General features: G+C 49.6%; 1 protein-coding gene across 2 annotated transcripts in view; it reads right to left on the bottom strand.

The window, feature by feature from the left end:
- Positions 1–4,921: 4,921 nt before the first annotated feature.
- The window catches only part of TMEM87A (transmembrane protein 87A), a 209,056-nt gene continuing 186,868 nt past the window's right edge, over positions 4,922–27,109 (bottom strand). For both annotated transcript variants that reach the window (XM_086937214.1, XM_086937215.1), the window contains exons 19-20: positions 6,637–6,667; positions 4,922–5,485 (exon numbers count right to left, since the gene is read on the bottom strand). In XM_086937214.1, coding sequence (XP_086793340.1) covers positions 5,444–5,485; positions 6,637–6,667 — 73 coding nt within the window. In that variant the 3' untranslated portion in view covers positions 4,922–5,443. The remainder of the gene's footprint in view (positions 5,486–6,636; positions 6,668–27,109) is intronic.

The raw sequence follows: 27,109 nt of genomic DNA, 5'->3' as shown, positions 1-27,109 counted from the left end.
TTTAAGGGGCGGTCGAGTCTTATTGCGGGCTCCGCTTTGTGTGCTGGGAAGCCGGTCAGAGATTCCATTTAGGTAATGTTTAATGGTTTAGTACAACCTTTTCCCCAAACTTAAATAAGAGCTCGGGTCCTGGAGCGAGATAAATGTGTGGCAGGCGGCATGACCTTATAAGGCTGGGAGTGCTAGAACAGGCATGGGTGGACACGATTAAGCCCAGAAGAGAAGCAGCTGTTGGTTGCCACATGCTCACCTCCCAGGAGTAGGGGCTGTTCCCGAGGGTTGTGGCCGGCACACAGCGCAGATGCTGTGGGAGATTTTAAAACTGGAGGTCAGAGGGCCATGTGATAATGGGGGCAAGATATGGTAAAACCCCTATAATGATCCAAATGGAAATAAGGATGATGGGTGGGTCAACGCTGATACTGAGAATGCCGGTGGTTTTGTCCCTTCGAATGATACTTCTACCACTGCAGTTTTGGTACTGGGTTTAGACGGGCATAGTATGCAATTGGAGTCTGGAGATGTAAGCAAGGGTACGTGCATTTGGATCAGTGAAGGAGAGGATGGGAGGTTTATGCAGGAAGCTGGAGCGGCTTTTGGGGTTCACAAAGTGGGAGATCCCGTATGTAGGTGCGACCTGGCAGGAGCAAATGGGATCTCGCAGGTGCCATTAAGCGGAAGAAAGTGGAGCATGATACGGCTCCTGGACATTGGTCTGAAGGCCTAGGGAAGTCTTTGGTGGCTTTACTATCTACGAGAGATCGCTTTGACAAGCAGCAACCCACCACTTCAAGAAGATGGAAAGAATATGTGGGTGATGGTGCAAGACTGAGAGGGAGTGATTGGTATGAGTCAGTAGTGGATGATGTGGTTTTGGATTACGGTGAGGACAGTGATATTTTTAAAGAGAGCAGAGAGCGCAACGCTGATGGGTTAAAGAACCATATTAGGGAAGGTCAGGTGGGATTTCCACTGCTAGTAACCATAGTTTTAACAAGAGGAAAGAGGGGATTTGGTGACTTTCAACGGTCATGTGTGTATGAACAGAACACCATCGGAGGTGCAGCACAACCAAGGAGGAGGAAATTGGAAAGCAGAGCGGAGGCTGGTAGTCATACAGTGAAGTTGCCTAATGATATACGAGAGTGGTGGTTGGGTTGGGACATGGAAAACAAGGGGTATGCTATGGTGGATAAACAATCTGTGGGGGTAGAGGAAAATACAAGAAAAAGGGCAGGATGAGCTTTGTGGGAAATCCGTTGTGGGTAACAAAGGTCCGTTCTAAAGAGGAGGAATAGGAATTGGCAAGGTGCCGTAGAGTACTGGTGACTGTAGATAATTGAACGTCAGCTTTTTTTATTATTGTTAGTATATATTGTGAGAAGGACAGCAACAGGGCAGTTGCTCTCAGATTCATTTTGGGGATATGCCTGGTTATGCGATGACAAGTTTGAACCCAGAAAAGCCATGGGGTGACGGAGACTCTGAGTTATAGCTACACTGGATGTCTTCTACACACCCCTCAGTAACCACGGATACTGTGAGTGGTTTGTCAATAACTTAAAGCTCTTTCAATACTGGCCCAACAAAGGGTGGGTTCACTGGATATACAGATTCATAAATCAGAAGCATGCTGCGGATTTAAAAGAGGGTTTTGCCCTAGACAGTTCTGTTATTACAAGCTTGAATGTTCAAAATGCAGGGGACATCACCGGCTGACACAATGTTTGCCATGGCCAACAATGGAGAGCAGCGGAGACAGGTGATCCTGAATTGGCAAAGAATGACATTGAATCTGATTTCTGCCTGCTGCCAGTACACCCGTCAAATGTTTAATTGTTGGGTATGCAATTTAGTGGCAGCATTTATGTTGACAAAGTGCTTCCAATGGGTTGTGCCATCTTCTCTTCACTTTTTGAGATGTTTAGCACTTTCCTGCAGTGGGCTTTTAAGGATTTTAGCAGTCACAATTGGGTTTACCACTATTTGGATGATATTCTGTCTGTAGGCAAGAACAGGACAGGTGAGGGTCAAAAGGCTAAGTGTTGTTTTGAGAACTTGGTGCAAGACTTAAATGTCCCACTAGCGGCTGATAGGACTGAGGGTCCAACTACTTTCTTGACCTTTTTATGAATAGAACTGAACACACTATAGATAATGGAAAAACTACTGGACACCAAGGTGCATGAGATACAGACTTTTCTGGATTTGGTTATTGTTGAACGGAAAGTGACTTTACAAACTGTACAGAAACTTCTTGGTTATTTGAACTTTACATGTAGAGTGGTCGGAGCAGGGCAAGCCTTTTGTAGAAGGTTGGGTTTTGCAATGGCGGGTTTTTTTTTACTGCATCATAGATTAAGAATTTCCATGCCGGTAAGGGTAGATTTGTGCATCTGGAGAACTTTTTTGGATGATTTTGGACCCCATTGGTTTCATGAAGGATGAGACTACTTGGCAGGTCCAGATATTTTCAGATGTCGCAGGCGCCAAAGAATTTGGGATCTTCTGGGATGGCCGGTGGTGCGCTGAAGAATGGTGAGCACATTGGTTGGAGCTAGGTAGAAGCATAGCCTTTTCTGAGTTTTTGCACTACTGGTGGCTCAGAATGCCTGGGGGAAGAGAATTGTAAAACAGAACTGAAATATTTCATGTGGACAACAGGGCAGTGGTTGAGTTAGTAAACTACCAGAAGATGAAGGATTTGAGAGTTTTGTGTCTGCTAAGGAAACGTATGCTATTAAGTCTGCAATGGAACATTGTATTTCAAGCTAGACATGTACCCAGGGGCGGGCAATAATATAGCAGACGCTTTGTTTCGTTTGCAATCGGGGAGATTTTGCAGTCTGCCATCCAGACCGGAAGACATGAAGACAGAAGTGCCATTGACTATCTGGGTGGGGGTGGCAAGGGAGAAGAAGTAGTTGAATTGGGAAAAATCAGTGTCAGAAGCTACAAAAAGAAGCTATCTATAAGCATGGCAGGAGTTTGTACAATTTTGGTGCTGTAAGCGTGATGTAATGGGAATGATGTACAAAGAAAGGTAGAGGGACATTGTCAGATTTGTTCTGAGTTTCACACAGTACAATTGCAGGTACACTGGCAGGGGTATCCTTTAATGGGAAGCTATGGTGGGGTTATGACCCAGTAGAGAGTGAGCTTGTTAGGAGGATGTTGAGCAGTTGGGAAGGGAGCTGGGTACTGGGGATAACCTGAGGAAATCAGTAACCGTAGAGTTATTAGCACGTTGTTACTTACAGGGCCTAGTCGCTGGTATGACTCTTTCAAAGTGAAATAGTTTCGTTTGGCGGTGGTGTGGATGCTTTTGGTGTATTTCGGGCTTTAGAATGGTTTGGTTCCAAAGTAAGATCAGGCTTGTTGCATAGTGAAGTTTTTGCGTATCGGGTTGTTTGAGGATTTGGCTGAGAATGTTGAAAACAGACCAAAAGGGAAGAGGCAGGTGGATTTGTTTGCATAAGGGTGATATGGCAGACCTCTGTCCTGTGAGGGAGTGGGAGAGTTTCTCTGTATGGCTGGGATGCAAGGAAAATGAGATAGTCCGTCATGAAAATGGGTCCAGAGTGACAGCATCCGATATATTGACTGGCATGTGAATGGCGGTGAACCGCTTGGACAAAGGAAGATATGGCAAACAGCCCTTTAGACTAGGAGCAGCAACTGAGGCAGCAAGGTTGGATGTTTCTTGGCAGACAATTAAATGAATTGGTAGATGGAAGTGACAATGTTGTAAAAGATATATTGTGTAGTAGGCTATGTTTATGGTGTATGTTTGTATTTATTGGCATTTATGCTGAAGGTTGTATTGCTGGGCCAGCGAGGGGCAAATGGGCACATGGATAGCAGGTCACGCATTTGTTTGCCGGTCTGCACAATTTGCTGGGTCTTCCAAGCAACACACACGGGGTTTTATGGATGGGTAAGAGTGGCATGAGGTACAGTGGTTTGCTGACATTGCTATTATAACTATTTGCTGCCAGGGAATGCCCGGACATGTTTATCATACACCAAGATGAGAACAATTTGGTTCCCCTTCACGGGTTGTCTTTATTGAAGCAGATGAAGGAGGTTTTACTTCTACTAAAAAATATGTGGGTGGGAACAATTGTAGTCTGGACTGAGTTTGTACCACGGTGTCGTTGGAGAGGTGCTTTGAAACATGCAACTGTGGATAAAGTGAGGCGTAATTTAAATAGAACAATGAGAGTTTTTTGCTAGTCTATGGGAATCACAACTTTAGCCCACACCCATATCAAGGAAGAAGAGGTTTTCTTGTTTCAAGATGAAGGTGTCCATTTAACAAAGTTTGGGAATTCCTTTTACTTTTTGGAACTTTTGGATTTACTGGCAAGCATGTGATAGGAGAGTTTGTGGTGTGATGGTCTGTAGTTTAAGCTGGCAGTGCAGTGTTGAAACTTCAAATGTGGGGCAGGAAGACATCTATTCTGGGGTTTCCTGTTTAGCACTTTATTTTGGCGGGGTGGAGAGTCGGGTACCGGTGTATCCACTCCTCGGGGGAAGGGGTGCCGGGGGGGGGGGGGGGGGGGAGGTGACTTGTAGGGTGTGTGAGAGAGAGATTGGGTAATGCAAGGGAAGGACAGGGACTGGAAGTTTGATGAAAGTTTGTGGTGGAAAGGGAGTTGATTTGTTCTAAGGAATTGTTGCAAAGTCTGCGGTTGTTAAGGGACGGAGGATGTCAGGAAACATTTATTAGTGAGGATGTTTCTAGTTCAAGTATTGTCTTTGAATTAATGAATTTCGATGACTACAAGCCTGTCTTAATAAAGTTGCTTTTTGTCTTGTGTCCGGGTAATTATTGCACTATACAAATATTGTGTTGAGCCTTCTCGGGTAGAACACAAGTTGCTTTAACACTAATAAAAATCAAATCATGAGGTCAACGTGTAAGACAATGTATTTTTATAACAAAAATTGCACTTATTAATTGCTTACAACAAAAAAAAAAACATCAGCGAGTAAGACTTCCTTGTGTATATTTATGTCCTATACGAGGTGCCATGCGAAAGGACCGCTTCCATCACTAAATGCTTTACCCTGTAAAGAACAGCACAATAAAAAAAAACATTCGGGCATGCCCGTGGTAGGTACTTGGTCCAGTCCTCACAGTTCTCTGTCAGCAGCCAAGAGGTTCAGTTGGTTTAGTTACTTTGAAAACATAGATAAAGAGACCGAAAACATAATAAAATTAGAGAAACTTCCAGGCCCAGGATTCTGGAGGTGGTGCACGCGTGAAATGTTTTATTTTGTCCTTTGTGTGAAATATTCCTGGCTCAACCGCCACAAGACTCTGCTGAAGGAGCACTCATGTAGGTAAGTAGAATGCAAAATGTCAGTTTGTTTTCCAGTCACAAGAGGAATCCCATTGGGTTGATCCACTTTCCAAAGGGAAATATTTGTTCTACCTTCATTCCATTTTCGACCTCTCAAAGTGGGTTATCAGCCTCTCCTGAAAGAAAAGTACAAACATAATGAATGCATTGCTTCCCACTCAATTCTCTCTCAACCCAGAGCTCTATAGTAAGGCTCAGGTGTACACGTGAGGAGGCACTAAATTGAGCCAGCGAGTCGTGGCTTCTCATCCCGGAGTCAAAGTGTGCATGATACACGGTTGTTGTTTAAATATTTATGTAGCACAAACCAATTTGTCCCTGGTGAGCAAATAACAGTATTATTATCAATTTCAATGTTACTCATTTCATCATTGTACGAAGACTGACACTGCCTTATTGGGACTCAAACCTGTGGCCAGCAGGTTCGGCACAGACCACTTAGCAGGCACCCCACCATAGCTACTTAGCTTCTTCTTACTCATGCCGGTGCAGAGTAGCAGTTTCCCTTGGATGAGAAAACTCCATTCATTTTTTGCAGAATGCCACACGGCTTAGTGTTGACTACAAAAAGCATTTCTTACACCTGGGTGAGCCACAGTTAACATTAGTCCGTGTGCGATCTAATCTGCACACGACGTGGGCACAACAGAGCAAATGCACAAAGCCAAGCTTTAAAAAGACATCCAACCGCACAGGTTTCCCCTACGTTTGAAATAAATGTCCTTAGAATTGTAGATTTCCAGTTGTGCTCATACTGACCTGGCTAGTGCTATTATTTCCACTCATTGAAGATCTGCTTGAGTAAGTCATGCTATTTTAATCTTTTCCTCTGTAGAGACCTTAGTTTTCTCTTTGTAAAATCTCCCCCCCCCCACCCTCCCCCCCACTGTCAAGACGTTTGAGGAAGTTAAACATTCATTCCCACCATGAATACATCATTACTCGAACATATTTTAGGAATATGTTTTAGGTGCGTTTTTGAGTTTTTGGTTGTGAATATAATCCATAAACCTATGAGGTTTGTGTGTCTGCGTGTGTACTCTGCTTACAGCCTCACAAACGATTTGAAACGAATGCAACATCACACAGCCTGTCTTGAACATACAGCCAGCTGCTTGGCGTAATCAAGCCCTCTATCACCACTATTAATATCACAAGACTAAAGACCCCCTCAATCAGGCAGGAAGAGCTGGCGCGCGACGCTCAGCCTCACGTGATTCACGTGCTCGCTCACGAGACTCGAGTTTGTGTCTAGGAATGTACTGACCTCATCGGAGTCCAGAAGGGCTGGGAGGGCGCTGCAAAGGGAGGAAACGAAAACAAAACAAGTTTGTCAAACACAGACCAAAGCATGCGTTTTTTTCAATGTAAAAACAGAAGGATTATAGTTATAATATTTATATTTTAATAATAAAGTAACCGACATGTCGTGTTCATATTTCACTCCATCGGAGTGGAAATGGTGCCGACGCTGCAAAACCACAGTGGCCGCCGAGACAGGACTTAACACATCTTCAGGATTACCCCGGTCTATGTACGACTCACATTTATATTAACTTTATGTAAATCATCCGGTCGAGGATCGTAACACTCAGCCCACTCACATGTCAAAGTTTTACGTGTACGGTAATTTAAACGTAAATAGCCATTAAAACAAACAAACATCCATTGTGGTACACTGTAGAAATGGAACACTCGCTAGTGATGCCAGTGGGTCAAAGGTTCCTACAGCCTTTCATGCAATCAGCAATAGAAGTAACACATATCCTCATATAATATACAGCGGGAATCATTAAATATAGAAATCCCTATTCGCTGGTGAGGGTTGTAAAACTAGTCAGGTCGCCTCTATCACCCGATGACAGAAGCTACAAATGATAGAACCCTCTCAGCGCCCACGCTGGTAGTAAAGCAGGCAAGGGGACCTCCTTGGGGGACCCTCTCTGCTACTGCACTCGAAAAACATTAAAAAGAATAGGACCAGCAACAAGCTAGATTTATTTAAGCATGGACAAAATCAAATTTATTTTTCCTGCAAAAATCCGTGTGATGTTTGCCAAAATTAGACTTATCGTGAAATACGCATGGGTTTTTGCCTGCGTGAAACTGCATACAAGGTATGCCCTGACATATAGAAGTAGTGGAAGATACCTCCTCAGTGCATCTTCCTTTCGGTTTCTAAAGTAACAGGGAATGAATGTTGCTTTCGCAGCACGTGTTCTAGTAGCCCATGTCCAGTTTCACAGCTCACACAAAACATTTTCTGCTCGAAAGTGTCTCCCGCCATAGAACATTACGCCAAAAAAAACACAATTCAGAGAAAAACAAACATTATACAACGGGGCCCATGGCAAATGATACAAACATTTTTAGGTTCCAATCCATCAAGGAGGGGATGTCGAAGAGCCAGGTTTTGAGGTTTCTTGCGTAATTTATTTATAAAGTTTTATATAGCGCCAACTTGATCCCGAAGGATATCAGAGCGCTTTACAAAACTTTTTATAACAGTTGAACCGCATTGTAACAGTTAGGAACATAATTCAAAACAAAAAGTGAGACGGAAAGCAATGTCTGTCTGAGGTGGAGCGGAAGGGCATTCAGGCTCTGGCCGCGAGGAAGAAGAAGGAGCGGCCTCCCAATCTGGTCTTATAGGTGCGGGGGACCATGACGTAGGAGAGCTGGGCTGATCGTAGGGTCCTTTGGGGTGCGTGGAACTTGAGTCAGCTGTTCAGGTATGCTGGTCCGTTGTCATGGAGGGCCTTGTGTGCGTGGGTGAGCATCTTGAAGGTGACTCTAACCTCGATGGGGAGCCAGTGGAGGGTGCACAGGTGCTGGGAGATGTGGCAGTGTCTTGGCAGGTTGAGGACCAGTCTTGCGGCAGTTTTTGTTTATTCCGGCGTAGAGTGCAATGCCGTAGTCGAGTCTTCTGGTGACCAGGGCGTGAGTTACAATCTTTCTGTGTTTGAGGGGGATCCATTTGAAGGTCGTACGAAAGAGGCGGAGGGTGTGGAAGCAGAAGGATGAGACGGAGTCAGGCGGTCCGCCAAGGGTTTCTTCAGGAGGGGGTGGACCTCGGCGTGTTTCCAGTTGTCGGGGAACGAGGAGGTCACAAGCGAGAGGTTGATGGTGTGGCGAAGCATTGGTGTGATGGTGTCTGCGGCTCTGTTGAAGATGTTATGGGGGCAGGGGTACATGGAGGCCCGGAGTGGATTGACTTCATTGTCTTCAGTGGTGAGGGCTGTCCAGTTGTCAATCGCTGGCTTCAGGGTGTCGGGGTGGTTGGTCGTGGTTCAGTGTGTGGTTTGTCTTCGTCGAAGTTGTGGTGAAAGAAGGTGCTGAGTTTGTTGCAGAGGTCTTGTGAGGGAGGGCTGTCAGTAGACTTGCTGGTGGGCTGGGCAAACTCAATGATGATGCTGAAGAGTTCTTCGCTGTTGTGTGCGTGTGTGGAGATTCTGTCTTCAATCGCTTTTTTTTCCCGTTTTTCTGATGAGTTGGTGGTGGGCATTGGTAGCGGCTCTGAAGTTGTTGTGTGCTTCTGTGGATTCAGTGTTCCTGCAGGCCTTTTCGAGGCAGCGGCAAGTACGCCTGGACTCTCGAAGTTCGGTGGTAAACCATCTCGCTTTCTTGGCGTGGGTGTTGTTTTTTTCTTGAGGGGAGCTATGGTGTTGGCGCTGTCGGAGATCCATCTGTGCAGGGTTCGGGCTGCGGTGTTGGGGGTCATCGTTTCCGGCAATGATTGGGGTGGAGTTGCTGAGTGAGGAGGTGAGCTAGTTGTTGGTGATTCTGGTCCTGTTTCTTCGTGGAAGCAGGTGCTGGTGTCTGTGGATGGTGGGTGTTCTGAAGGTAAAGTGGGCATTGTGGTCAGTCCACGTGAGTTTGGTGGTGTGGCTGAAGGTGATGGAGTTTCCTGTTGTGAAGAGGTGGTCGAGGGTGTGTCCTGCTGAGTGCATTGGTTTGGTCACGTTTTGGCGGAGTCCAATGTTTTAGAGGTTGTCCAGGAGGGATGTGGTGTTGGGGTCCCATTGGTTGTCGAAGTGGAAGTTGAGGTCTCCCAGCAGGGTGTAGTTGGTGGATGCGATGACATGCGGGGAGATGATGTCCGTGATGGAGTTGGTGAACGGTCCACGGGGTCCAGGGGGTCAGTAGATGAGGGTTCCTCAGAGGGTGGTGGTAGGGCTGGTCAGTATCTTGAAGTGTAGATGTTCCATCATGTCTGTGGGCTCTTCGGGGGTGTGCTCAGGCGGAGGGTGGATTTGTGGACGATGGCGATTCCTCCTCCCAGGCAGGTGTGGTAGTCCTTCCTTGAGATCTTGTATCCTTGGGGAATGGTGATGTCTGGTCCAGAGGTGGTGTTGGTTCAGGTTTCGGTGAAGAACGCTACGTCCCGGGTGGTGCTGTCGAGGAGGTCCCAGATTTCGGTGGCGTGTTTGTGGAGGGATCGGGCGTTGAAGAGGATGCATTACAAAGGTCTTCGGTTCGGTGTGTTATTGCGGTAGGGTTGTGCTGGGTCTGTGTTCCTTGCGGTGCTGTAGGTTTGTCGGCAGCGGTGACAGCAGAAGTGTCCGTGGGTGTCGGCTGGTGAAGCTAGCTTGCAGTTGTTGTTGCGGCCTGGGTTGAGTGCATGGAGTGCTGCTGGGTCGTACATTGGCGGTTCAGAGGTCCAGGGTTCCTGGCGCTGGTCGTGTTGCGGACGGGTGCAGACAGGCTTGCCTTCGGTGCACGAGCGGTGCACCTGCTGTGCGCGGCCGCCATTAAGTAGGGTCGGGGAGGGCTGGACAACTGGGAGGCGGGAGCGGGGAGGGGAGCTGGATTGGGCCGGTCGTGCTGGGAGGGAGGGGCGCAGGGGCAGCAGCGGTGAGGAAAGCGGCTTGCTAGGGAAATGAGGGAAAAGGAGGAATAAAGGAAAAGTTAAATAAAGTGGAAATAAAGCAGAAAAAGTACAGAAAAGGGCAGAAAGGAGAATAAAATTAGGGTAGAAAAACGAGTGAAAAACGGAGCGAGAGAAAGGGGGCGAGGGAAAGGAGACAGAGGTCCACTGGACCAACAGGGATGAGGTGCAGGTAAACCTGCGGGTGGAGGAGGGCCTCGAGCACCAACACTCGAGAGTGCAGGGGCAGGCCTCACTTAATGGTGGAGCTGCGATGGGGGGAGAGCAATTTTACTGACAATGACACCTTTTAAATCCTTATCACCGGTTTTTCAGATTTTAAGAGGTGCTATAACTACTGCAACTACTCCTGGGTCACTTGTAAAAGGACCTGTGTGTTCTGAGTTTGGAATGCAATGATTCACTTTACTTCCATAGAATCACTTTTCAAATGTATATATGAATATGTTTTTGCTTTAAAGTACACACTCCACTTTCTGCTTGTACCTTACTTAGTTCAGGGGTAGACCCAGTGATAAGAAGTTGGCAGCGCTGTATCCATGGGAAACTGCAGGAAATTATGTGGAACTTGTTCGTCAGGGGAGGAAAGATGGTAAGACAGATTTGATTATGGGACTCCCTATTATCAGACATAATGCACAAATTAGATGACAGACATACCTTAGTATCAGTCCTTCACTTATATTCCCCTTACAAGTTGACCAAATTTAAGTGCGAAGATACAGCAGCCCAGAATCCCCGACCCTAAATCTGGCCATTATGAGTTGTTGTACCCGGAAGCTGAATAAAAATTGAGGGTCAGATGTACAAAGTCTTTTTTTGGTCCATTTGCGACCACAAAAGGCCTTTTGGTGTCTACAAACTATGTTACTAAATCACAATTTGGGTTGGCAACCAAAGTCCAAATCGGTATTCGGAAGGGGAATTAAGGCGTCCCTTTCAAATACCGATCCACAGTGGTATGTATAATGTTTTGTAACCCAATTCCGGTTGCAAAAAAAAACCTTTTACCAACTACTGACAAGGGACCCCGTCCCCTTTGAGAATACTGAAAAGAAAATGTAGAGTAGGCAGTGATCCATATACTCTTTATTATGATTATTAAAGAGGTTTTGTACAGCGCGTGGTTACCCTAGAGCATCCCAGCGCTTCACCAAACAGAGTAATACTACGGACAGAACAGAGGCATAGAAGTTTAGCAGAAGAGGAAAGTTTTCAATTGTTTTCGAAAAAGTAGGAGACATGGCTCCGTGCGTAAACCTAAGGGGAGAGCGTTCCAAAGGGATGCAACATTAACGGAGAATCTCCTTCCTCCTGTTCGGGCCTTTTTAACCCTGGGGACAACGATAAGATGTTGTTGGTCCGAAAGTAAAGTTCTACTGGCTTTATACGGGGTCACCATCTTTTGAAGGACGGGAGGGCCTTTGCCTTGGAAGATTTTGTGCGCAAGGCAGAGGGATTTAAATTTCACCCTTTCTCGTATTGGCAGCCAGTGTAGCGCCCTCAGTGCTGGTTTGGCCGATCGAGACATGGGGATGTTGTAAAGCATTCGAGCTGCCGCATTCTGAACTTGTTGAAGTTTGTTCAGAGTGATCTCAGGGGCACCCAGGTAGATCGCATTGCTGAAATCTAACCTGGACATGATCAGACCCTGGATTAAGAGCTTCAGAGATAAGAAAGGAATCACAGGTAGTACTTTACGTACCGATCGGAGGAGGCCAAAACAGACACCGGCTAGTTTGGAGGCCTGGGTCCTAAAGGAGAGATCTTGCTCCAACCAAATGCCCAGGCTCTTGATCTCAGACTTGGATTTGGGAGGGGATCCCAAGCAGCTGGGCCACGCCGAGCAGGGGAGAGATGGATTTTTCAGTCCCATGAACATTATCTCCGTTTTTGACCCATTCAGTTTTAATGCTGAGTCCCCCATCCAAGAGTAGACTTTGGAAAGGCAAGAGTGTAACACCTGGGAATTGTCCGTGGATTGGGAGAGGGCGAACACCAGCTGGGTGTCGTCGGCATAGCTCACGATCTTGATGTTGAATGGAGCCACCACATCCTCCAGGGGGGCCATGTACACATTAAATAATGTGGGACTCAGGGAGGAGCCCTGAGGCATACCACAGTGGAGGTGGGTGGATGCCGATCGTGCGCCCCCTTCCCAGACCTGGAAGGATCTTTCGCTGAGGAATGACCTGAGCCAGTTCAGCGCTGTCCCCCTCACTCCGGCGTATGACAGTCGCTGGAGTAGCACTCGGTGGTTGACAGTGTCGAACGCTGCACTAAGGTCCAGGAGGATCACTGCCACTGATCCTCCTGAATCCAAAATGCAGCGTGCCTCCTCCGTGACTGCCAGCAAGGCGGTGTCAGTGCCTTGGCCCGGGCGAAAGCCTGTTTGGGAGCTTCTCAGCGCACAGTTGGACTCAAGAAAATTGGAAAACTGGAAATTAACCAATTTTTCCGTGATTTTACTAAGTCTCGGGAGTAGCGAAATGGGCATATAGTTAGCCATATCTAGGGGGTCTAGGCTAGGTTTTTTTAGTAGGGCTTTAACTATAGCACTCTTCCAATTGGGTGGGACTACACCCGCGCCTAATGAGGCATTGATAACCTCGGTAATAGACTCCACAATGGAAGGGGCAACCAGTTTAAGAATCCTCATGGGGACCACGTCCTGGGGAGAACCACTCTTAATGGACAGTAAGACTTTAAGGGCTTCATCCTTAGTGACTGGGCCAAAGGACTCCAGGGTCCTCTGAGGTAAACCCTCATCCTCCAGGGGCTCAGCTCCTATGTTAGATTGGGGCAAAGTGATCAGAATTTTTTCAATTTCTGTATGGAAGTACTCTGCCAGATCATTGCATTTGTCTTCCAAATTATCCGTGGGGGCAGAAGGTGTAGGGACCCTCAGGAGTTCTTTGACCACCAGGAAAGTTTCTCTAGAGGAATTGGAGGCATTACTAATTTTCTCCTCAAAAAATTGAGTTTTAGCTAGCCGGATGGAGAGCTTATAGCTCCTCATCGCCGTACGATATTCAGTCTTACAGGCTACTTCCCAATTTTTTCTCCAGGCACGCTCTAGTTTTTTACATGCCCTCCGCATAACCCTCAGCTCAGGCGTGTACCAAGGGGCGGTGCACAGTCTTTTCTCCTTTCTTCCTGCCGATCTTATAGGGAGGACGGCGTCGAGTGTGTTCGACATCCACCTACAGAGGTCTGCTTCTGCTACGACGGGGTCCTGCGAAAGTAGTGGGCATGAGGCTTCCAGGCTTCGTGAGAAATTTTCCACTGATAGCCTGGCCCAGGGTCTTTCTGGTGCACCAACACTAGTGGGGTGGATGCTCTCTAATTTAGTTTGCAAGGTAAAAGGGATCATGAAATGTTCCGTCCATGGCAGTGGGGTCGGGGGGGCTGCTTTCATGGTAGAAATGTTTGCAAAAATAGGATCTAACAAGTGGCCCTTATTATGGGTAGGCTCCAAGTTTATAAGGTCAGCCCCGCAGATTTTAAGATCATGTTGGAGGGCTGTCGCTGACCGGTCTTCCTGGTCGTCAAAATGGAGATTAAAGTCTCGCAGGGTAATGAAGTTTGTAGCAGAAGCGGCACAGACCATTACCGTTTCCGTAAGCGAGCTAGTGAAGTTTCCAATATTTCCTAGTGGACGATAAACTAGCAACCCCGACATCGCAACAGTGGGTGAGATTTGGAAGGAGAACTTACAGCTCTCACAATCTTCTACCTCCCCTTTCTGGACTCTGCAGGTCAGTGAATTCTTATATAGAATGGCGACCCCTCCCCCCTCGACCCAGCGGTCTATCCTGGGTGAGGATTAGAAAACCAGGTGGAAGAGCGTTCACCATATCTGCTTCTGAGCCTTGCGTAAGCCATGTTTCTGTTAGAAACAGGATATCTAGCTCATATTCCAAAATAAGGAGGTTAACCTCCAAAAAATGCCTGGGGAGTTTTACCTCTACTTGGATAGTGGGATGGCATAATGCACAATGAGTAAAAGGTGCAGAGTCCCTTTGAAACAGAGTACAATATGAAGGTGTCAAAGAGCGAGAGCGAAGTAGTGCAGCACGCGAATAAGTGTATGGGGTACTTACTAAATTTGGCAGAGTGGCTGGCACTAGGCCCGTCTGGTCGCGGACGGGCATGACTCTGGCACGACTCCGGCACGTCCGCAAAGCGCATCCGCTGCGTCATGACCGTCCTTTATGCGCGCTGCTAGAGCGCGTCACTCAACAGCCCTCACCCAATATGGCCGCCACAGTTGTACTAGCCAGCCCTCTTTAAAAAAAAATGTTAGTTTCACTTAAAAAATATATATTTTTTTAAAACACATCCAGGTTTTCTTGAAGAAAAATGGGTTGCATTTAAAAAAAGGATTGCCTTATGTGAAAGCCCGTTGGAGGCTTGGGTAATATAAACTCAATGTCAGTGTCACAGGGCTGGTGCTCCAGGGAAGCCGGTAATACGGACAATGGAGTGGTGGGAGGCGAAACCTGACCAATTGTCCTCATTTTTCACACAGTATGATGACTGGATGACAGATTCACCTGGGGAGTACAAGACCGCCTCAAGAACGAGCGCACAAGTTACTACTTGTGTAACGATATATCTGTAAGAGACATTAGTTAGTGATAGATTCCTTACCTTAGAATATCCCCAGGCGTCAGACTGGATCCGGAAAGTTTTGCGTAGCAGTACCCTTGCGCGTCGGTAGGCGTCGTCGGCGTCGTGGGCGCCGTGATGACGTCGGAGTACTTAGACGCCGCCTCCGCGTGCTGACGTCAGTTCTTAGCCACAGCTTTTCCGCGCCAGAAGCGCAGAGCCATGACAAAAACCGACACTGGTGCCAAGAAACTAGGGCCCTGAAAGGGGATGACCTTAACCCTAGATATCGGTTCGCAGAACGGGGAGGATGGGTGGGTCGGTAAGGAATCTATCACTAACTAATGTCTCTTACAGATATATCGTTACACAAGTAGTAACTTGTGCATCTGAAAGAGACACGTTAGTGATAGATTCCTTACCTTAGAATAGATACCCCAGCAATACCATCCCCGTGGTGGTGGGTCTGCGAACCAATATTCACACCAGAAAGTCCTGGAGAACGGAGCGGCCGAAGTAGCCATCCCTCCGGACTTGACTGTCCAGGCAGTAGTGCCTCGCAAACGTGTGCAACGAAGCCCACGTAGCAGCCTGGCAAATGTCCTGCAAGGGCACACCTCGGCCCAAGGCAGTTGGAGTGGCCGTGGCTCGAGTGGAATGAGCCCGCAGCCCAACAGGTGGTTCCTTCTTTGCCAAGGAGTAACACGCCTGGATGCACATGATAATCCATTGAGAAATGGTCCTCTTGTGCACCGCTTTCCCCTTCTTAGCGCCCGCGTACCCAACAAAGAGTTGATCATCCACCCGGAACTGGCGTGTGCGATCCAGATAGAACGAGAGCGCACGTTTTGGGTACAGACGGTGGAGCCTCTCCCAGGCCCGGACTGGCAATGCCGGGCACCGGGAAATCCCCCGGTCGGCTGGAGGGGGTGGGGGCCGGTTTTCAAAACGGGGGCCGGTTTTGTGGCTGGGGGCCGATTTTCAGTCCGCCCGTCACAGCCTGTGACGGTCGGACTGAAAATCGGCCCCAAATAGCATCACGTCACTCTCTTAGAAGAAGCCACATAAGTCTGTATTGGTCTATTGGAAGGCGGCCACGGGAGTAAATAGAAGTGAGTCCTGGCGTTGCGCGCGCGAGAACGTGCGCGCAACACCAGACGCCCTTCTTTTTACTCCCGCGGCCGCCATCCGACCTTAAAGGGTGCTAGGCCGTCGCCTCACAGTGTACCAGATCAGAGAGAGTGCCTCCAGGACAAGGAGCTGTGGGAGGGCTTCGACGACGAGATGATCGTCAACAAGACAGGCAGGTGAGAGCTCACGCGAGCGGAGACTCCCCCCCCCCACCCCCTCTCCCCCCCCCCCCCGCACTGAGAAGGCACAGGGCATATTCCTGCCAGTGTGTTCCCTGACTCCGTCGGAGCTACTGTTCTGTGACCTCTCTCTACTCACTGCGCCCCCGGTTATGTTTCTCCTTAAAGAAATTCTCGGCATGATGTTTGTGAGATTTAAGAATTGAATTTCACGACGTTCGCATAGCTTCCCCACCTCTATTTTTTAAGATATGCAGTGAACAAAAGCAAGCACATTTGGCGCGTGCTGCGTGCAGCTGTGGGTACGCACATCCCTAGAAAGAAAGAAAATAGATTACTGTCTTGTTTTGCTTATCGCTTGGTTAGTTGTAAGAGAGGCTTCTCCCCAATGTATACTCTTGCAAAATGTATAGAGCAAACAACTGCAAAGAATCAATTTTTGGCTTCTGTTTTCAAGCAGAAAGTTTCCGAGGCCTTTCCTCGCTTTCTCTGAACTTAATACAGGCACTAAAATGATACCATCGACAGATTGAAATATTGATTTTCTATATTTTATACCACATCAGTGAACTAACCAGCACAGTTGTCTCTATTTGGCAGTTTCTTGAGGAAGAGTAAAAATTAAAGAGCCGTGGGTGGAACTGTAAAGCTTCTCTTTTCCTTTGATGAAGGCCCTTCAGACTGAGTGGAAACGCATTAACAAATTCAATGTGCCGAGTTGTAAACTGCTTTTATCAATGACTTCTCCTGAAAATTGACTGTCTCAAAGCCTTTTCTGTACATAGTAAAGGGGAAGGTGCATTATTAGTGTTTGTTCTTGAACTGTGCAGTTGTGTTTTCAGATTGTATGCTTATCGTTCACAATTGATTTATTTATTAGTGCATTTCTATGCAGATACTCACTGACCTGTCAGTGTTCCCTTAGCGCCCTTGAAATAAATGCTCTTCAAAGTGCCCATTAAACAATGTGTCGTGCACAGGTGTGTTTTGTGGGTTGGGTTATTTTAGTGGGGGTGGGTCGGGGTTGTTTTCTGGGCTGAGGGTGGGTCAGGAGTAGTTTTGTGGGCTGGGGGTGGGTCAGGAGTAATTTTCTGGGTTGGGGAGGGGACGAGGAACTTTCCAGGGCTGGGGCGAGTTTGGGCAGTTTAAAGGGCTGCGGGGGTTAGGGGTAGTTTAAAGTGCGGTGGGGTTGGGGCCGTTTTCAGGGCTTGGGTGCCATCTTAGGGATCAGGGCAGGGCAGGGATCGTAATACTTCTTAGGACTTAAGGGGGCAGGGTAGTTTTAAGGGCTTAGGTGTAGTTTGCAGGGTTTTGAGAGAAGGGCGGGCGAAACAGTTACTGGGGATAGGGTGGAGTGGAGTAGTTTAGGAACACAGCCCAGGGGCAGGGGTCGGGGGGGGGGGAATGTGTGCTTCCTCTGAAAAAGACTACTTTATTGCACTTTTTTTTCCCGAGTGGGGAAGCTTCTGATCAGTACCACAGGACTGAGATTGTTATGGTGGCAAGCCAATGATCAGGGCTTTTGGCTTTTGGCTTCAACTGCTTTTTATGAAAAGGTACGATAAAGACAGTAGGCCTGAGGTACTTATTGTGAACTGCATATGTAAAAGTCAGGAATTTAAGGGTGGATTGTTAGTACTCTTTATTCAAGCCTGCAGAGCGGCGTTTGATATTTCGAATCACACAGATTACTGTAGTACGCAAGGGTATTGCTGGTAAATACCCCTACTGACAAATCGTGGAGATAAAAGATTTGCACAGTAATAATTCTTGTTAGGCCCTCTTGATAGGAGAAGTGTGGCTCAATGGTTAGAGCGGCAGACCCTGATGCAGAGGTCTAGCCCAGACCAGGGTTCAATTCCCCGCTTCGGCGGGTCTTGGGCTCAAAATTCCATGGACCTGATAATTCTCGCCTCGGTGCCTATTCCAATCATGGAGTCCCACTCTGCAACTCTGGGCAATAGCTTGCTTAATATCCACAACGGCCCCCACAACGCTAAGGATGCCTGGCCTCCAGCTTGGGGGTGCCCAGGAGTGGAACCTCACTGGGAAAGCCAGGATGGGTTCCACAGCGTTATTCGTACAAGGGACTGATATGTGTGATTTGAATGGAATGTATGTAGTGCGATTGATAGTTTGACTGTGGTATTTGGGGGGTTGAGCCTGGGTCTCTCCAGGGTGTACATACATTGTTATGAATATTGCTACTGTGGTGTTGGCATTTGAATAGATATTGTATATACCTAAGTCTAGGTGTATGTACCATAAGAATCATTGAATATTGTGAATAAATATGATGTATACATTTTTGCCTCAAACCTGGCTTTGAGATTTGTGATGTATTGAATCGCTTGGCTTAATTGCGACTTATTGAGCTTTGAAAATATTGATGAGATATTTTACTTTAATCTATGTACCAGATGGGTGGTTACTTATACTAACTCGGCAACTTCCAGTTAGTGCATGAGATGCAGACGGCACAACTCAGAAACAGGAAGCGCCAACCACTTCTCGCTGTTCACGCTGCGCTCGCTCGCTACGCGCCGGACGGGGGCTGGTTCGCTACGTGCCGGATGGGGGCTGGTCTGACAAAATTTGCCAGGGCTGCTCTCAGTTCCCAGTCCGGCCCTGGCCTCTCCTCCTCTCTCGAGGGGTGCGGAGGCGGAAAGAAGGTGGGCAATGTGATGGACTGCCCAATGTGGAAGGCCGTGACCACCTTAGGCAAGAAGGAGGGCCTAGTCCTCAAAACAACCTTGTCCGGATGGACGGAAAGGCAAGGAGGCTTACAAGAGAGAGCCTGGAGCTCACTCACTCTCCTGGCAGAGGTGATGGCTACCAGGAAGGCAGTCTTCAAAGAAAGAAGGCGAAGCGGACAGTTGTGAAGAGGCTCAAAGGGAGCGCACATCAGAAATGTCAGAACCAGGTTCAAGTCCCACTGAGGCATCACGAATGGAACAGGAGGAAAAGTATGAGTGATGCCCTTCAGGAATCGATTTACGATAGGGGACTTGAACAAAGAGGGTTGGTCAGGCAGCCTTAGAAAGGCTGAAAGAGCCGAAAGATAGCCCTTGATAGTGCCCAGAGCAGAGCCCTGCTGGGCAAGAGAAAGAAGGAAGAGAAGAATCTCAGAGAGAGGGGCATTGAGGGGATCCACAGCCTTTGCTGTGCACCATGCCACAAATCTGTTCCACCTGCAGGCGTATACCGTCTTTGTGGAGGGACGCCTGGCTGCCAGAATGATGTTGCAAACTTCAGGAGGCAAGTCAAATGGCCTCAACTGTCGCCGCTCAATCTCCATGCATGGAGGTGGAGACTGGACAGGTTCGGGTGGAGGACCGTCCCCTGCTGTTGCGACAGAAGGTCCTCCTGAAGAGGCAGACGAACCGGGGGATCGACTGACATACTGAGTAGCTCGGGATACCAGTACCTTCGTGCCCAGTCCGGAGCCACAAGGATGACTTGTGCCCGGTCGCGCTTGATCTTCTTCAGCACTCTGGGCATAAGAGGTATAGGCGGAAAGGCGTACAACAGACCGCAGCTCCACTCGCGACGAAAAGCGTCTCCGAGCGAGCGCCGCCTTGGAAATTCCAACGCGCAGAACTGATGACATTGCGCGTTCTCTTCGGTGGCGAATAGATCTAACCAAGGCTCTCCCCATCGCAGAAAGAGGCCTTGCGCCACGTCCGAGTTCAGACGCCATTCGTGATCCATCGAGCACCGACGGCTGAGTTCGTCCGCCCTGGCGTTCAGAGAACCTGCCAGGTGTTGAACCACCAGAGTCACGCCCTGATGTTCCAGCCATTGCCAGAGGCGCAGAGCCTCCTGGCATAGGGTCCACAACCCCACCCCGCCCTGTTTGTTGCAGTACCACATGGCGGTGGTGTTGTCTGTGAACACCTGCACTGCACTCCCTCGGACAGACGGGAGGAATGCTTTCAGTGCCAGACGAATCGCCCGCAGCTCCAACAGATTGATATGGAGCCGGGACTACGCCGGAGACCAGAGTCCTCTGATCTCTGCCTCTCCCAAGTGGCCACCCCAGCCCTGGAGGGACGCGTCCGTCACAACTACGTGCTCCGGTTGGGGGAGGGAGAGGGATCTGCCGCCGACCCAATCGCGGTCCGTGAGCCACCACTGCAGCTGTCTCGCAGTGCCCTCCGAGATCAGGACATGGTCGGACAGGTTGCCCCGGTGCTGGGCCCACTGAAACTTCAGGTCCCACTGCAGAGCCCGCATCCGCCACCGTGCGTGATGCACCAGAAGGATGCAGGAGGCCATCAGCCCCAGAAGCCGCAGCGTCAACCTGACCGAAACCTGGGATAACGGCCCGAAGATCGGAATCAGGGCCTGTATATCCCGAACCCGCTGTTCGGGCGGATAAACCCGAAACTGCGCCGAGTCGAGAACTGCTCCGATGAAAAGGAGCTTCTGAGAGGAGCACAGGTGTGACTTCGGCACATTGATGGAAAATCCCAGCCGGTGCAGGAGATCCGCCGTAGTCTGGAGGTGGTTGACGACTGCCTGGGGCGAGCCCGCCTTCAACAACCAGTCGTCGAGGTAGGGGAAGACTGAAACCCCTAACCTGCGCAGGTGAGCTGCGACCACCGCCATCACCTTCGTGAACACCCGTGGGGCGCTGGTAAGGCCGAAGGGGAGCACGGTAAACTGAAAGTGCTCGAGGCCTACCGTGAACCGCAGGTAACGCCGGTGGGCCGGCAGGACGGGGATGTGGAAATACGCATCCTGCAAGTCCAACGCTACCATCCAGTCTCCTGGGTCTAGGGCAGCCAAGACCTGAGCCAGTGTCAGCATTTTGAACTTCTCCTTCCGGAGGAAGCCGTTGACGTTCCTCAGATCCAAGATAGGGCGTAGGCCCCCTTTGCCCTTCTTGGGTACCAGGAAGTAGTGGGAGTAGCAACCACGACCTACTTCTGGCCCAGGAACGCGCTCGATGGCCCCCTTGGCCAAGAGGGCCGAAACTTCCTCCTGCAGGAGCCGCAAATGATCCCCCGATACGCGGTGGTGTTGCGGTGTGGCATGGCTTGAGGGGTCGTCTCGAAGGGGAGGGAGTAGCCCCTTCGGACGATCTGCAGCACCCACCTGTCCGAAGTGACTGTGCGCCAGTGAGAGTGGTGATGGCGAACCCTGCCCCCCACTGGCGTCACATGGGCCGAAAAGCACGGACTAGGAGGGTTTAGAGGCGGATGCTGCGGGGGCAGGTGTGGACTGGAACCGCTTGCCTCCCCGACCGCCTCCACGGCGGTTTCCACGGCCGCCGCCGCGCTGGACGACAGTTTGCGGCGAGTGGCTGGCGGCACGCGTGGGGACGCCCCTTCCTTGGCCACGAAAGGAGCGAAAGGCACCCACTTGCTGGCGCGGGGCCGAGAGGCCCAAGGACTTGGCCGTAGCCCTGGAGTCCTTAAAGCGCTCAAGCGCGTGGTCTGCCTTGTCGCCAAAGAGGCGACGGCCATCGAACGTCATGTCCATGAGGGTATTCTGGACATCAGCCGAGAAGTTGGCGGATCTGAGCCAGGCGTGGCGTCGAATCGCCACCGTCGTAGCCATCGCTCTGCCCAGCGAGTCAGTTGTATCCAGTCCGCACCTGATCGAATACTTCGCTGCGTCCCGGCCCTCCACTAGGGCTTGGCCGAGTTTGACCCGTACCTCCAACGGACACTCTGGCAGCAATTCCGCCACCGTTTCCCATATAGAATGGGTGTAACGGCCCAAGAGGCATGCGGTGTTGGAAGACCGCAGTCCCAAGCTGAGGGACGAGAACACCTTTTTGCCATAGGCCTCGTACCTCTTGGGGAGCCGTCGGGAAGGCGGTCTGGGAGTTAGAGGCCTGGATAACCAGACTCTCGGGGGTGGGGTGGGTGGACAGGAAACATGGGTCGCCCGGGGCCGGGCGGTGGCGTCTGGCCACGTTCCTAACTACAGGCGAACCTGTAGCGGGCCTGGACCAAGTGCCCAAAAGAACGTCCGACAAGGCCTCATTAAACGGCAGCATAGGCTCCATGGAGCATGACTGCGGCTTAAGGACCTCAGTGAGGAGGTTAGTCCTCACGGCCGCGACGGGGAGCTCAAGGCCCAACGCCTGAGCAGCCCTCATCAACACCACACTATATGTCGCGCCCTCCTCCGAAGCCACGGAAGGAGGAGAGACGAATCCAGGGTCTGGAGAGGTGTCCAGGCCACCGGCCTCCCCAAGGTCTCCTGTCCAGTCCATGTTAGACTGACATTCCCTTGTCAGAGGGTCCTCAGACCCCTCCCAATCCTCCTCTTCCCCCATCTCCCGAGACTCAGGGTCGTAAGTGAATGAGGATGGGTCATAGGGATGGAATTCCCCGACCGGCGTCGAGATCGGCGCCGACAGGCTCCGTCCCGACGCCGGAACCCATAGAGAGGAGGCATTGGGGACGGCGTCGGCCTCGGCCGGCGCCAGAGGGGACACCACACGGACCGACCCCGGGGGGGTCGTAAGGTCCACCGGGGACGATCCAACGCCCGACGAGGGCCGAACGGCACCCTGCGGCGTCGGGCCCGAAGGCACCGACGACGCCGGGACCGCTGAACCCTGCGGCGCCGAGCCCGAGGGCAGCGGCGGCGTCGGGATCGTGGAGCCCTGCGGCGCCGGCGCCGAAGACGCCGGCTGCGTCGAGGCCGAAGCACCCGACGGCGTCGGGGTTGTAGCCCCCGACCCACTAGGGCCCCCAGACGGGTTCGCTGGGCCCGAAGGCGCCGCGGAACCCGTCGGAGAAGAAAGGGACCTCATGGCCATGAGGAAGCGCTCTATCTCCTCCGGCGTCGCGTTCAGCCCAGGGACCGGGGGTATGGAGCCGAACGCGGCGCCCGCGACTCCTGAGGAGCCGCGTGGGCGGTGTCACCCAAACCCCCGCCCGCATCGCGCGAGCGTCGGGGGGAGTCGGAAGAGCGATGATGTCTCTTCGACTTCTTATGCTTCTTACCTGACGACTTGGACCCGGAGGAGCGGTGCCGACTCCCGGAGCTGTGACGGCTCCGCCCCCGCGACCTGTCCCTCGACCTCCCGTGGGACCGGGACCGGGACCTCACACGGCGCGGGGCCGACTGGCGGATCTCGAGTCGCCTGCGGGACCGCTCCCGCCTGGCCTTCCTCGAGAGGGCCCGACAGTCTGAGCAGGCCTCGTCGTCATGGTCGACACCCAAACACGTCAGGCACAGGCGGTGCGGATCCGTAATCGACATGAGGCGTTCGCACTCGTCGCAGTGCTTGAAGCCGGGTATCCCTAACGGCACCGTCGGAGTCGTGAAGACTTCGAAATAGATCAAAAGATCCAAAAAGTTAGTCAAAAAATGACTAGGGAACTGCTTTTTCCAGATCTGCGCTGGCTGGCGCGGAAAAAAGAAGAACTGACGTCAGCACGCGGAGGCGGCGTCTAAGTACTCCGACGACGTCATCACGGCGCCCACGACGCCGACGACGGACGCGGAGCCGCAGACGACGCCTACCGACGCGCAAGGGTACTGCTACGCAAAACTTTCCGGATCCAGTCTGACGCCTGGGGATATTCTAAGGTAAGGAATCTATCACTAACGTGTCTCTTTCAGATTACTGCGCCTTTAACTGGAGTGACCTGGAACGCGACTCTGCACCCGGTTGTGACGTGGCAGACAGCACTCCAACGAGAGACGATGGATCCCGGAAGAGTGTGTGTTTTGCCACAGGAGGAGAACGAAGGAGTGAGGCGGTCGAAGGATGAGTCGGAGAGAGAGAAGAACGAGCACGAAGAAGGACGCGAACACCATCTGGCGGAGGAGAGTACGTTGAGAATCCGAAGACGTCGGGAGGAACCACGCTTCGCCCAGCCAGAGGAGCGTGGCTAAGCCAGGTACCCAAGCGGTTCACGGGCTGGGTAGGGCGGCGGGAGCAATCTGACGCTTAGAGAAAACAGCCCATTGCTTGCTTCATCTCCCTCCCCTCGCACTATCACTTCCTCCTTATCACACTATTGTCACGCGTTGGAAGGTGCTCCCTCACTACCCTTACCCGCAGTATTGGATATAGGCAGGAGACTCATCCGGTTTCCTCTTTTCTTTTTTGTTGTTTGGTGTACCGCGAGCAAACCCCTGCCGTGGAGTAGATCCGGAGTCCAAGAAAATCCCACAGAGACGCAGTGAAGACACCGCTGACCGGAGACAGGAAACGGAGAGACCAAAAACAATTATTTTGCTTTATCCAAAATTTTGCCTGTATACTGGCTTCCAGGAGGAAACGAGTACTCCGTAGAATAAAACTATCTCTAAACCCTCAAGGAGTTGTGCCTGTTCTTACAGATCCACTAACAGTTGGGTAACAGTGCCAACAAGGGATTCTTTTGAATGTAGAAAATCTTAAGTAGGCGTCAAAACTGAATTGTTTTAAGCCCATTTTAGTGGCTTGATAATATGTTTCAAAATTAATTATTACACTTTAGAGTGAATCAATTGCAATACTGGTGCACAGCAAAAATTATCAATGTGAAACAGGTGTATACGTTTCAAAATACAAATTTATGTACAAAAACGTTTTGTTCAAAAGGGTCAAAATACAATCCACATAGACAAAAGCGACTGAGATAGAGATTCTTCACTATAATTATTTAGCCTCATGGGCACTTTTGCCATAACCCATTTCAAACATTAGAAAACAGGCAGATCATTATTGGTTATACAATAAACAATTCCCGAGATGATGGGTACTATGAAAATGGGTTTAATTGTCGGTCTTTGCTGTGATAACATCTAGAAGACCATCTTCAGGACAGATTGTTCTTATGCGGACTGAAGACCCTGAAAGACTAAGAAAATAATTGCGTGTTCGAGTACAGGGAGCAATTCAATGCAGAAACGTCGAGTTGAATGTAGTCCGAAAGTCAGGTGTAGCGTAGTGGCACCCTTCTTTTAGCAAGTGCAGCAAAACGAACGTCTGTTTGATACACGTCCAGAAACAAGTAATGTTGCACAAGGGAAACCCTTGCTTTCATCAAGAGTTGTAGAGGTCAGCCGGGCTGCTGTTACTTCGCAGGTCTGAATGAACAAGACGTTTTTCTACATACATTTATTTGAAAGCAATCACAGACCGTGTGGCCTGCTGACATCAGCAGGCCACCATTCCTGTGATGGCTTTCTTTTATAGGGGGTTGCAATTTGCAACCTATCGCTTTAATATCCATGAGGTAGGTCGAACTGTGACCCATTATGTGTCCGGTTTTGCAAGCTGACTATTAGTACATTGGCTGGTTTGCAAAAAAAAATGAATTTGATTAAAGTTGGTAAGAAAAATGTAACCCCTTCTACTGAATCCTTTTTAAGCACACCTGGCCTATTGATCTCTAATTACCAGGTTCTTTCTGGTGTTTTTTTCCTGATTGCAGGGACGATTTGCTGTAATTTATGACCTGCTGTATGCAGATGGCAAATGTAAGTGGGTCAAGAAGCGTGGAAGGGAAGGCATTTGGGTGATAGGAGGTTGTGGACTGGCTGAGGGCGCACCATTAGGACTATAAGTAACTGCCGTTACCGGCCCAATCAGCATTATGAGATCTGCCAATTCTGTAGATGTTTATTTTCAGGCACAGATATTTGCTGCTGAAACCTCTGTGTGAAAATCTGGGGGGGGGGGGAGGGGGGGGGGATTAGGAATAACCAAGGGAATCAGACATGGAATTAGATTCCCTAGTAATTCCTCATTTCTAAAGGGACTTTCAGGGTCCGAGATAATATAGCTCGGATTTTACCCCTGGTATCGGTAACCACAAGAGTGGGGAAAATCCACGCCACTCGTAATGACTGCACATGCCATAGAACGGGAGGGGTATTTGGGAGTTGGACTGTGACTGCCAACATCTCCTGCCACAGTCCAGATCCTGTAATTCAGCATTATTCACTATCAGAGCTGGAAAAAGCTACGGTGAGCTAGTATCATTCTAGAGCGCATGAATAAAGCAGGTAGACAATTCAAAGACAGAATAAATCTGCACCTTAATGTGAGTGTAGAGTTATAACTTTCTGAAATTTACAAGAATTCCCAGGAATATTCATAGAAAACCGTGCGAAGTGTAGGTTTCCTTGCATATTCGTTGACAGTCATTTGATATCACCAGTAGGATCTTATTCCTGCCATGCAGAGTTCTCTATAACAGAACTCTGTACAGGGCGAATGGGATCAATTGTACAAACACCCATTTTATTTCTCCCTGGGAAACTATTTTCCCCATAATGAAACCACTTCACCTAGAGCCCCAGCAATTCTGGAGGTAATCTTTTCCCCCTTCCATCCTCGAATGGGAGTGAGACAGCCATAGCAAATCTCTAACACTTTCCAAGGTGAAATGAGGAAGTATAAAAGTTTGTGCATGCTGACAAACATGTTTGTCGGCATTCACAAGCTTCCATGGCTAACCATGCCTTGCAACAGAAGCATTTATGGGTGTGGAGAGCTCTGTACTAGCACACATAAATGGACTTAAATATCTGCCAGGTAACTCTTTGTGAAATCCTGGCATGCATTAGTAGGGTTCTTTCTGTCATGACCAAATGACCAAATTTACCTTTGTGAATAAGCACCTGAGTCGTTGAGACCTGTGGGGCTTGCAGACAGCGAGTCTTATTTAAATATGACAAACCTTTTCCAACTGGCAAATGCTAATGCGCCCCAATAGTAGAATACGGTCCCGCTATGGGTTTAGCATATGGAGCAGTGATGGAATATCCACAGTTTTAACCAGAATATTTTTTATCTGTGTCACTGGAGTGTAGGCCTACTGGCCCACTAATGTAGAGTTCCGCTTATGTGTATGTATCTGTTGGACTTGGCCCTTTTGGAAGGTTCACCCTGAAACTTTTTGCATTTGCCTAGCCTGTTTCTGTAACCTTGTGTTGGTGATTTTAGGCCTCTGTGCACTTTTCAC

The sequence above is a fragment of the Lissotriton vulgaris genome, chromosome 9 (genome assembly GCF_964263255.1).
Source record: "Lissotriton vulgaris chromosome 9, aLisVul1.2, whole genome shotgun sequence".
Taxonomy (NCBI): Eukaryota; Metazoa; Chordata; class Amphibia; order Caudata; family Salamandridae; genus Lissotriton; species Lissotriton vulgaris.
The sequence above is the reverse complement of the archived record's forward strand: the minus strand, read 5'-3'. Positions and strand labels throughout refer to the sequence as shown.